Consider the following 12,562-nt stretch of genomic DNA (forward strand, 5'->3'; position numbering starts at 1 on the left):
CCCTGTGTGGCCAGCCAGGAGACATCTTCGGTACCTGGAGTGCACGGTTACCTGCCTGTCCCCATGAGGCTGTGCCCAGGGCCCCAACCGTCCTCCTCATTCCCCTCCCCCGGACCCTGCGTCGAGCCCGGCGCTCTTCCATGAATCCCCATTCTGCAAAACCCAGACCCGGGCAAGCATGCATCCCACGGAACAGCGGCTCACCTTGCCTCGCGGGGGCCCTGCCAGGGCCTTCTCCCGTGTCCTGCAGGCGGCCACTCGCCCGCAGCCCACCTCCCACACCGTCTGGGGCTGCGGGGCCGTTGGCCTGGCTACCCAGCATGTTCACGTGGGTGGGGATGGGCTCAAAGGTGGGGTCCAGCTCCAAGATCAGCCTGTTGAGCTGCTCGATGGACTGGTCGATGTCCAGGGTGGGTGAGCCAGGGGAAGGGTCTGTGCCCAGCTCCGGGCCAGTACCATTCACGACTCTGACATCTGGAATCCTGGGTTTGAGCGCTGCTTTGCCGGGAGGGGGTCTCTGCGTGTCGGGGGGATGTGGCCCGGGGCCTATGCCCCTCTGGACGGCCACTCTGCTGCTGGTCCCCCGGGTAGGGGTGAGCGGGACCCTAGGCTGGGTCTGCGCCAGGCCGGAACCGTCAGCGGTGCCGCGGCCGCCGAGCCTGGCCTCCCCGTCGGGGGTGAAGCCGTACTGGTGAGCGGCCACCATCTGCTGCTGGCGCACCCAGGTCTGCGTGGAGTAGCTGCTCTGCCCGTAGGCCTGCGTCGGGGCGGGCACGGAGGGCTTCCTGAGCACAGGCTGCGGCGGCTTGGGCTCGCGGCTCCCGAAAGCCTGCTCGCGCTCGTACGGGGGCTCCACGGCGAGGCCCAGATCGGGGGCAAGAGCGCCGTGCTGATCGTCGCCAGCGGCGCTGCTGCATCCATCAGACAGGAGGGAGTTCTGGCTGCTCTGGTGGCAGGTGAAGGGGCCCAGGTGGGCTGACTGGTGGCCCTCGGAGGAGGAGAGGGTCCCGATGCTGTCCACACTGTGCAGGTCGTGGCTGGGCATCTCGTCGTCCAGGATGTCTGTCTCTCGGTCCTTGGGGGTGCTGTCTCCGTTCACGTGGACCTGGGCCGGTACGACGTGGCGGGTCCCGCTGTACTTGCTGCAAGCATCACTCATGTCCTTGAGGGGGCTTCCAGAATCTTCGAGACCAAAGCCACTGAGCAGCTGATCCAGCTCGGCCTTTTCTTGGGGGCTCAGGCCCCTCTTGGGTCCCGGAGCCAGGTGCTCCTCGGTCCTGTCGGTCCTCACCGAGGCCGTGGAGTGGCCCGAGTCACTGCTGACAGACAGGGTGTGGTCGCTGTGGTCTGGGCTGCTGGCGGCCGGGACAGTGGGGGACCCACCTGGGACACTGGGATCCGAGGTGCTCTTCTTTCCCACCTTGGCATAAAGGCTGCCATCCACAGGGCCCTGCGTGTGTACCACTGGTGGGGAGAAAAGGAGAGACGGAGAGATGGGCTGTAAGTCAAGGACGGAAAGGGGCTTCGCACTCTTGGAACAGGCCTATATTTCTGTCTGAACAAATAAACGGATTCACAGCAGACAACTTAGAACAATCAGGGCCAAAGATGCCTCTAGGGTCCCCCAATTCTACACACACTCCTGCGAAGCAAACGCCAACGAAAAACACTGAATAATCAAACATTTTCAGGCCCTGAATTGCTTCTACATTTTTATGCAAAGAGAACGGTCATTTAGAGAACCTCTGGGCCTCTCCACACTGGACTCGTCTTGCCTCGAGGGCTCACTGTTGATGGCGTCCTTAGTTTGAAAGCTGAACACGGCGCTGCCCACAAATCTCTAAGACTCAAGGATGGGTGGCGCCTGTGACAGGAGAGAGCTTCTGTCAGCATCTATGAAGCGGCCTCCAGGGATGCGGGTGACAGTCCTTGGGAAGCGGGACATCTGATTTAGGAGCCTGCCGTCCTCAACCTTCTGAGAGCCTCTGAAACCTAAATATGCGACTCAACGAAAAGAGAAAACACAGGACTCGTCCCAGCCCTGCCTCCCCGTTAGGGCAGCATCTCTGGGCCAAGGAGGTGCTGATAAAGACACGGCAGGACCTCAGAACACAGAAGGGGAAGCACTGATCTCCACGCGTCAGGACGGCCGAGAAAACAAAATGAGGCCTCAGAGGCAGATGGGAAGAGCGCTCCTATTAGTCCTGGCTGCGGCAGTCACCACTCCCTGGCTCACAGCAAAGAGCCGGGAGGGCACCCAACAGCACAAGAGAGCTTGAGGTCAGCACCTCCCTCCCGCTCCATCCTCCTCTGCCTCCCTGTTTGCTCAACTGTGAAATTGCCGGCATACCACCACAATAACGGAGCTGCAGAGGGCTTGACCCACGCTGTCTGGGGTCCTGGGAGCCACTGCATGCCGGCAGCAACCGGGCCCGGAGCCGCTCTGGAGGGACCCGGCTCGGCTCTGGCCCTGGTGGGCTGCGTGCACTCCACCATCAGCAGCTTCCGGCTTTTTTAAAAAACACCGGGGGGACACGCCAGGACAGAGATCTGCGGGGTATCTGGGGGTGCTGTGCTGATAGCACGTGTGAGCCCGGCTTCCTTCTTGTCTCAACTGTGCCCGAGAGGAAGAAGCGGGGCTAGAAGTGATGGGGGATGGCAACCGAACACCGGCGTGCAGGCCGGTATGAATCTCAGCGACCCTCACCTTAATGCAGCGCCTGGAGGGGAGGGCTGGGGGGAGAAATGATACATAAAATACGGTAAATAAACCAAGTCTTCAAGGCAGGCAACTGGTGACGTGAGCATCTAAGTCAGAGGCAGGAGCTGGATGCAGCTGCGGGGTAATTGGGGCAGGTGTCAATGACAGCTGGTGACCACAGAGCACCTATCACGGGGTGTGCACTCAGCACATTTCCTCTAACCTTCTAGCATATTCCCCTTCTAAAGAAAAAGAATTGATGCTGAAAGAGCATCAGTAACTTGCCCAAGGTCAAGGGGAAGCCCAGGTGGGACCAGAACCCATGCTCTCTGGCTCTGCAGCCTGGGAGCCCTTGGCCGCCCGGGGCCCTGCTCACAAAGAGGTAGCACTCGGTCATGATGCTCTGCGTGGGGTCAGCGAGTGACCCAAAGGTGCCAGGGGGAGGACCTGCTGCACCCAGCTTTGCACACAAGGACCCCGGAATGAGCGCCCCCAAGTTACAGGGCACCTGCAAACGTCACCTCTACAACCGTGGAAGTGCAGAATCAACCCATGTGTGAGCCACTAGGTCATCACGCTTAGGACGCTGCTGGGCTCACGCAGAACGGCCCGTGGGTGAAGCGGGAGCTGGAGCGTCAAACAGACGCCAGTTCAAGTCCTGGCTCTACCCCAGCCCGGCCTGGGGCCACCAACCCTGTGTTGGACACGGGCACTGAAAGTCACAGCACACAGACGAGTGTCCTTCTAGCCCTTCTAGCCTTCTCACGTGGCTTCTGTGGGAGACCCTCTGTGGCCAGGAAAACTCAACTAAGGCAAGACCTGGGGAACCAGGTGTTTCCCTTCTATTCTGCAGAGAGAGCAGGAGAGCACACTCCCCTCTGTAAGACTCCCAGTCCCACCAGAGCGGAGGGGAGGCCAGGACAGACGACCAGCACACAGCCAGCCAGTGGGGATTTCTAGAAACAGATGTCCATGCGTCCATGACTCAAGTCCTTCTCCCTGAATCTAAATGAAAACGGACTGGCGCAATGAGTTAAGGGGAAACAAGGAAGCCAAGAAGCAGCTGTACAAAGATTCTTCTGATTTAAATTCACGCAGTGCCCGTTAATCATTTTGAGTAGAACCCCGTGGCGACCCCACGTGAGGGACAGTCCATAGGGCCTGCAGGAAACGGAACAGGACATTTCCCCTTGGCTGCGAGCTACGAGTAATCCCATTCTTATTATTTTTATTAGTAGCAGAAATCTTAAAATGATAATAAACGCATTAAAAAACAGCCCGCTTGCCACGGACTAAACACTGGCTCTGTGCGAGGCCGGGCGCTGGGCACTTCGGCCTTGGTCTCATGGGCTCTCAGAGCTGCTCGGGGTGGGGGGGGGTGGCGAGACACCACCGCAGACCCTTTGCTAAACGCCCTACCACACACACGGGTGACTGTCTATGTCAGAAAATGTCCGGTAAATGGTATATCTATAGGAAAAGGATACGAACCATCTCCGAGAATCCTCAAAGTCAGACTCGCCCAAACTTCTGAATCACTTTGTAGGAGCTCAAATCTTCCCAAAGGCACAGGGCCTCTGGGGGGCTGTCCAGGGGCCTCCAGAGACACCCTACTGCACCCATGCTTTGTGATCCCGGGGAGTGTGGGAGTCAGACTTGGGGTGAGGAGGAAAAGGGGCCTCCGGTACCCGCTGTCGCTGCCCTGCACTCTTTGCAAAAGGACTCGGACTGAGTTTCCCTGCACCCGGAGATGGACTCCTGTTCTGCATTTACTCTGTACTTTCCTGGTCAGGACATTTAGACTGTTCGATCCCCTGATTCTTCACTTATAAAAGGGAATAATTAGTCTTATCTTTCAATGCACTTATAAGAATTAGAGAACACATATAAAGAACCCAGGACCTAGGCTCCTGAGATGGGTAGCCATAATTATCTTTTTTTTTAATTTTATGTATTTATTTATTTTATTTTTGGCTGCGTTGGGTCTTTGTTGCTGCGCGCGGGCTTTCTCTAGTTGCGGTGAGCGGGGGCTACTCTTCGTTGCAGTACGCGGGCTTCTCATTGCGGTGGCTTCTCTTGCTGCGGAGCACGGGCTCTAGGCAAGTGGGCTTCAGTAGTTGTGGCTCGCGGACTCTAGAGCGCAGGCTCAGTCGTTGTGGCGCACGGGCTCAGTTGCTCCGCGACATGTGGGATCTTCCCGAACCAGGGCTCAAACCCGTGTCCCCTGCACTGGCAGGCGGATTCTTAACCACTGTGCCACCAGGGAAGTCCTGAGGGTAGCCATTATTATTAAAAGCCCCTTCCAAGGTGGACAAGGCCTGGCATTCCCTGACTGTGCTCATTTCTTCCCTGTCCACCTTGCTGCTCCCAGACCACAGCAGGCACTCCCCTGCCCCAGGGCCTTTGCTCGTGCCGTTCTCTGCCTGCTGGGTGTTGGTCTGTGGCACACACCTACCTTCAGACCTACTGCAGACTGTCTCCCCCACAAGAATGTGGGCTCCAGGAGGGCAGGGGTTTGTTTTTTGCTCCCTGTGGTATCCCCAGCATTGGGAACCAGCCCCTGGCACCCAGTGGGCAGCGAGTACTGACAGACTGAATGCTCTGGCTTGTTCTCACATGACAAAGCCTGGGGAGCTATTTTGGAAAGACGTTCAGCTGCCTTAGCTGGTTAAAAGACTAAAAGTAACTAACCAACCTTCTGAAGGTAGAAGTGCCCATAGCCCTTGGCCACCTGCAGCCCCAGGGCCTCCGCTCCCCAGACATCATAACCACCTCTCCCCCAGGTAGACCGCACAGCCCCAGCGAGTGGGCCTTCAAATGCAACCCGACTGGAAAGGTGCCGAAGTCAACGAGTGGATTCCAAAATGTCAAAGAAAACAAAAGGTGCAAACCTAAATGTGACCCAGTGTGCAGGCAGAGGGGCAAAGGTCCGAGGGACGTCTGAGCACTATCTGTGCGGCCACAGGACTGCGGGTGTGAAGAGGGCAAGACAGAGCCCTGGCATACAGTAGGTGCATAACAATGGCACCGCATCTTTGCCATTTCCCGTCTCCTCCAACCTCCTGCCATTAAGATGGACCTTCCCAAGCAGGTTCGTCCCCACAGCTGCAGGGATGGGCGGGGTGCACCCACCTACTCATGGCCCGCCTCTAAACCACATCTAGAGAAGGGCGACCTCGCCTACGGGGCTGGTGTTTTGTTTTCTGAGACCCCATGTGAAAACTGCAGGGTGAGAGCAATGAAAACAGAATCACAGCCAGGGACAAAAGTTATCTGGGGGGCGTGGGGGAGGGGGTCACTGCACGACTGACTGACTGCCAAACCCTCCATGGAAAGTGAGACGCAAGCCCCAGCCTCGGTGTGTGAAGCCCCCCAAAACTTTGGTCAGTCTCTAAGGACACCCTGACTTAATTGATGGTACAGTGCCCCTTTTAATTCAGATTTGGAAAAGTGATGCAGAAAGTAATTTTCAGAGAACCGATAGAGCCAAACTCCCTCTGTGATCCCTGGCACGGCTGGGGTCCCAGTGCCACCACCAAGGGCTCCCAGGGGAAAGGAGGTGGGACCCCTGGGGTGAAGGAGGCTTGTGGGTATGAAGCTCAGCTCCATCTCGGAGCTCAGAGTGCTATCAAAGCTGGGGTGAGTGCGGGGCCAGCAGAAGACGTCTGGAAGCCATTCACTTCATCCGCCCCTTGCATCCTTTTGTAGATTTAAATGACCCATTTTAACTTTGTGCTTCCAGCTCAAGGGGAGTTTGGGGGAACTGAATGAATCCTCATTCTGCAGATGAAGACCCCAATCTCCAGATAGAGATGCGACCCGCCCAGGACCCCCAGCTTTTCCACTGCAGATGCAGGACAAGAGCCTTTGCCTGTCCCAGTGCAGGATCAACCGCTTGCTCTGTGTCCTGTCCCTTCCCGCCATCCCTGCCCCACCGACCAGAACCCAGGGCCCCTTCCAAAAGGAGGCCTGTGAGTTTCCTGGTAATGATTTCCCTGCATCCGGGGGCCTAGTTAAAAATCAAACAAATGTTAACTACGGCTCTGATCGCTTCCGCTGAATGACACACCAGGAAGGTTCCCATCTGGAAAAGAACCAGAAGAAAGAAAAGAGCCAGTGAACATTCTTGCCTCGTTAAAGGGCAGAAGCCGAAGCACGGACTCCCCGCCCCTGCTCCGCTACCGTGTGCCGGTTCCCTGCCCGTTCCCACCCGACTTTTGAAACGGGGCTATCTCTCAAGAAGGAAAAGAGACACCCCCCCAATATTTCAAAAGTAAGCAAAGAAAATGAGGCAGACCTAAAAAACAAAAAAAACGAAAACATTCCTTCTCATCCTGGCTGAACGCAGATTAACCGATGCCCACCTGTGCTCACAGGTATGTGCTCACAGGTGTGTGAAGAATTAGCCAAAGGGAAGGCAGCATCTCAGCTCCACCGCCATCCGAGCACCAACCACTCGGCTACCAAGAAGGCGTAGAACTGATCTGTAGTCAGTTCAGCTGTCCCCTGGGCCTGATGCCAACACAAAAAATCCATTTCAAACCAAAGAGCAAACCTGAGGGCTTCGTCAAGCTCGCTGAAATCTTTCTTTCTTCTATATACTGACTCTATGCATCTTATGTTTTACTTTTGCGAAAGGTTTGCTTGAAAAGCAACTTTTCATTTCAAAAGAGCTAACAGGATCCTCCCTGCAAGTCTTCAACAGAGAAAAACAGAAAACTCCTCTCCAGGAACGGTCGCACGAGTTTACTGAGCACTTGCCACGGCTACTAGTGAGTTGTTGACGGAGATTGAAATGGAATACTCAGTAGAGTCCCGACGACATGCTGGGATGAACCAGCCTGGGGAACAGGGAGAGGGTCAAGATACGGAGGGCGGCAGGCACACTTCACAGCATCTGACGGGTTAGCAGAGGCAGAAAGAGAGAGCAGGATTGCAAGAAGGGATGCATCTGGGAACAGCGGCTCTCAGGTGAGGCTGCAAGGAATCGCTATTTCTATCATCAGAGAAAGAGAGAATGCAGGAAAGCCGTCTCCTGCAACGGGGCTGACACTGTAAAGACAAAGGCTCTGTTTAAGCACCTCTTACGTGCCAGGACGCTGTCACGCTCCAGGGATGGACCGCACTTAATTCCCAAAGCAATCCTGTGAGGCAGTAATCGACAAGCCCATCTTATAGATGAGAAAACAGAGGCTCAGAGAGGTTATGCTAATATTTAAGATAATAAAAGGCTACTGAATAGATCATCTGGAATTCAAACCTACCTCTGCCCTACTCCCAAATCCATGCTTTCTGTTTTTTTAAAACACTGGAATTCTAAACCTGACCAACCACTTTAATGTGAAATTAACAATTTAATTTTGGAAAGGAATTTCCCTAAATGTTTTCTTTTTACACACACACACACAAACACTCCTTAGAAACTACTTAAGCACTCTGTATTCCTCCCTAACTCCCGAAATGGTGCACTGTCGGGACAGGGTCCTGTGTTTTGAGGCTGCCGGGTTGATGATGGCAGTGTTATGTCTGTTTCCTAGGCTACAGCAGCAAGAGCCATGGCAGGCTGTGCGTTTCTGTCCTTACAATGAATGAGCTGTTCCCGGGTACACCACTTGGTCCCTGTCTACCGCACCCACAGCCCCTTGGGAGACCTGATAAAGGGAAGGCTCCCCGCCCACGCTGACTCAGCAGGAGACAGGCTGCGTCTCAGGGCACAGACTGCTGAGCAGTCGGTCACTCCCGCCTCCTGCGGCCGGCCCCGCATGGACCACCTCCAGCTCGCCCCTCCAATCGGCTCACTCACTACTCGAGGCCACTCAGCTAAACCAACTGACCCCATCAAAATGTCCCAATACCAGACGCCATGAGTCTACCAGCCGCGGGCTTCCCGGGAAAAGTGTCTGAGAAGAAAGAAAGACAAATGATGCCATCACCTGCAACTACACCCAAAGCACTGAGTGAGCAGCCGGACTCCAGAGGCTTCCACGGACATCCTGAGGGAAGAGATCGGGGGCAGGCACTGGGCTCGTGGCAGGGAGGCGGCTACAAAGGGCCACCAGGGATGATTGGGGTGACAGACGTGTTCTTTGTCTTAGCTGTGGTGGGAGCTGCAGGATAGGAAGTCAAACCCCTAGATGCACAGTAAACAGAGTGAACTTCACTCTATGTATGTATTGGGTTGGCCAAAAACTTTGTTCGGGTGTCTCCATGCTACAAAAAACCCAAACGAACTTCCTGGCCAACCCAATAAATTACACCTCGATTTTTAAAAAGGTCATGAAATCAAGACAGAAATGAGGCTCACAGTGCAATGGGCCACCCCCCATGCACTGTGTCCGCCTGCACCCCCCTGCCCCCCCATCTCCTTTTCTCTCTGCTCCCGCCCCCACCGCCTTGAATTCCTCCACTTTCTCCCTCTCTTCCAGGACCTTCCTCCCTCCTCCTAGACTCCCTGAGATGGTGAGAGCTCTCTCCTCTTCGGGATAGTTGTCAGGGCCCCTCCGTGCCCCCTTGTGGCATAGAGCTTGTTTTAACTTTTTCACTGGGTGAACACTGTCCCTGCCCATCCCCACAGTTGTCCTGGTGATTCAGGGTTCCTGTCCGTGTTCCCTCCAGCCCAGAGCCTGGGGAATGATAAGAATGCCTCATGCTGTCCCGTTAATGAGTATTCTTGACTCAGCCTGACTGACCTTACACTTCGGAATTATGTTGAAGAATTGCTTTTTAATAGAGACCTAAAGTAAAAGACGGAATTTTACAAAACCTACCTGAAGGTTCTATAACCCAAACTGCACAGCGCGGCCCTCCGGCCGGCCAAGCAGCCCACCTCCAGCTCTCACCAGCTGTAAAACATTGTTCGAGCCACGTGATCTGCTCGGCTTCTCAGCTTCCTCTGGGACCAATAACCACGAGGACAAAAGCGGTAGCAGTGAGCTAGCTGAGTGACGCCGAGGGCCTCTGCATCGTCTCAGTGGGCTCACCACAAACTCGCCTCTGCTGAAGCCGCGCGGTCGTGGGAACTGTGCCCCGTTCCACAGGGCTCAGAGGCAGGATGACAGCCACATGGGCGGATCTTCCAAAGCACACCCAGGGGCCTTCCTTACCTCTGCACATCTCGGGACCCTCACCCTAGTGGTTAGAGACCGTTTCTCCCAGACCTGCTGCAGCGGCTCTGACTGACCAGCTGTGGAACCGGCGACAAACTGCCCAGCTTTCAATTTTGAGAATGGGCCCTGGCACTGGCCCAGCCCTGCAAGACGTCGAAAAGCAGGCGAGCATCTCAGTGCCTGCTGTGCGGTGTGCAGGCAGAGGGGGCACCTGAGGTCCCAGTCTCTGAGGCCTGGCGAGCACTGCCACAGAGCAAAGCAGCTGGAAGGGGGACGGGCCCAGGGCAGGAGGCTGGGCTGGGCGGGGTCAGTGACCCTCAGAGCTGCAGGTGGCTTTGGAAGTGTCCCAGGGATGCCTCTTCCCTTGGGGGCCTGTGGAGGCTGCAGAACCTTCACAATCAGGAGAAACACCCAGGCTTGGCCGGCGTCCCTCTCAGCGGAGTCCTGGTCATCTCACCAAGTCAATGAGACTAACAGCCCTGTGTTTGTACTGAATTAGTTCCTATTCCAAAACTATCGAGAGCTAAGAAAGGATGGCCACACTGGGGCCTCTGAGAATATTACCTTTAGCCTACAACAGCACAGACGGTGACTGATACGTCACAGGGGAGGTGAAAGGTGCCTTCTACCCCTAAACAAAAAGGCAGAAGATGGTGATTAGCTGCTAGGAACCCCAGGGGTGTGAGAGCCTGGCCCAAGCCCCTCCTCAGGCCGAGTTCCAGAAATAACTCCACAGAGCACGGCGCGTCTCTGGATATGCTATCCTCATACCTTGCGAGCAAACGCCTGCCCGAACCCCCGAACCCAAAACTACCCCACTGAATGCCAGGCGGGGAAGTGGCACCTGGCCTGCCAGGAGGGCAGATGGAAACCGCTCCCTCTGGAGCCAAGTCGAGCTCTGTGTAAATGTTTTCTAAAACCGAGGCAGGCTGTAAATTCTTGAAAAAAACAGTGAGAGCAGGAGAGGGGGCGTTCCAGCCAGAGAGGCACAGGGCTGTCCAGGAAGGGACGCGCCAATGTCAGGGCCCAGCACCTGGGAAGCTGGAGCCACACCGATTCCAAGCGCTCCTGGCGGTCCCCTGGGCGAGGCCCGGAATGCTGTGATAAAGGAGCGTTGGGCTTCACAGTGGGGAGGCAGCAGGCGTGTCCCAGCCGCAGTGACCATGCCCCAGACAACCATGCCCCAGACACGATGCTGGCAGGACCACTCCTAAGGGGGCCCCTCTCCTGTCCAACCAACACCCCAGCTCGGGCCATCCTGTCGAGGGCGCTTATCCTGGCCGCCGATTCCCTTCCAGGCACTCCAGTGAAAACAGGAGGTCCTGCGGCCCCACTCAGAAGCCACCTGGGCCAGCCAGCCGCAGAGCCGGCCACGAGCTTCTGCACATAAACCCCACTTCAAACCATCACTGAATCTCCAAGGGCAGAAGCAGCTAAGACTCCTCTAAACTGCAAACAGTCTTCCCGGAGGCCTCCCTGGCCTCCCCTCTTGCCAGGTTAAAACTGCTGTTCAGCTCGTTCCTCACCAACGAACACCCTCTCCTCTCCCGGGAGCGCCATCCTATCCCTCTGGTACTTTTCCTGGCTGGCAACTCTCTGGTCTCAACTGAGGGTCTCTGCAGCCTAGCAGAAGCCGTGCACACGCGCGCACACATGCACACACATGCTCCCTGCTCACCTTCCTTCCAGACAGCCCTGCGGCTTGTTCAGCCCACATCTGCTGGGCCCTGAAGAAAGCCTTCAACCCCAGAACGCAGCATTCCGGGATGGGGGCATGTGTCCCCCGCAGGGACCCAGCCTCCCTCTCTAGGTAGTGGAAGGTGGAAGATCTCCTTAGCTAAGAAAAGGACTTTGGTTCCACCCAAAAAGGCCAGTGCGATGTAAACACGAGGGCGGGGTTTCCTGCAATCAGGTTTAGTGAAATTTGAACCCTGGAGGCTCAGGAGGCGGGGAAAAGGCTTCTATTCGAGAGCCACCCAGCGGGACCAGTGTTCCCTTCCAAGCCTCCCGGGCTGACGGGCTGACGTGCAGAGCCAGCACCAAGCTGCCTGCGTTTACAGACCACAGTTGCAGCATCGCTTGCTTTCTCCGGCATATCTGCCAGGAAGACTTTGCCTTTACACCCTCCATCTCCTGGGGCTGCGTCTCTCTTTCAAGCTCGATGTGGCCAAGTTCACTGTCAGTGTTAACTGCACACGGCCTATCTTTCGGGGATTCCTTGCACACCCAGACCTCCACGTGCTGCCCAGCAGCACCTCTGCACCTCAGGCCTCTTTCTGTGCAACTTAGGTGGGCTTCAGCGAACGGTTTCCCCCTGTGCTTTGATCGCGTGTTGGTCACAGCACAGCCCAACGCTCCGAGTCTTAAATGAACCTAAGACACCAGAGCAAACAAGCAAAGCCGTTCTGATGCCTCCAGGGTCCCACAGCACAACTGGAACCTTCACAAACGTCACCACCCAATCAGCCTGAGGGGGGGACACGGGACAGAGCCAGCAGGTCCCAGACACAGATTTCTCCAACAAACCCCCCCAAACGCCCACGAAGGCACAGGTTACACCTGTGCTCAGGAGAAAGTGTCTCTTTTATTGCGGAACACAATGCACTTCTTGTGCAAGAAGGTCTATTCAGTTTGGTGTGCGGCAAAGGGTCCTGACCAACCCCCGTTCCTGTCGAGGGAACTGACATCATTGTGCCCACTCTGCAAATAACACGGTCACTGCAATAAAGGAAGTGACTAACTGATCACACAATAC

At 56.0% G+C, this 12,562-nt stretch overlaps 1 protein-coding gene across 9 annotated transcripts in view; it reads right to left on the reverse strand.

The window, feature by feature from the left end:
- The window catches only part of TNS3 (tensin 3), a 224,337-nt gene that overhangs the window by 72,847 nt on the left and 138,928 nt on the right, over nt 1-12,562 (reverse strand). For all 9 annotated transcript variants that reach the window (XM_027124073.1, XM_027124072.1, XM_027124071.1 and 6 more), the window contains one exon: nt 205-1,464. In XM_027124073.1, coding sequence (XP_026979874.1) covers nt 205-1,464 — 1,260 coding nt within the window. The remainder of the gene's footprint in view (nt 1-204; nt 1,465-12,562) is intronic.

The sequence above is a fragment of the Aethalodelphis obliquidens genome, unplaced genomic scaffold (assembly GCF_003676395.1).
Source record: "Aethalodelphis obliquidens isolate GAN/ISIS:26980383/991018 unplaced genomic scaffold, ASM367639v1 scaffold27, whole genome shotgun sequence".
Lineage (NCBI taxonomy): Eukaryota > Metazoa > Chordata > Mammalia > Artiodactyla > Delphinidae > Aethalodelphis > Aethalodelphis obliquidens.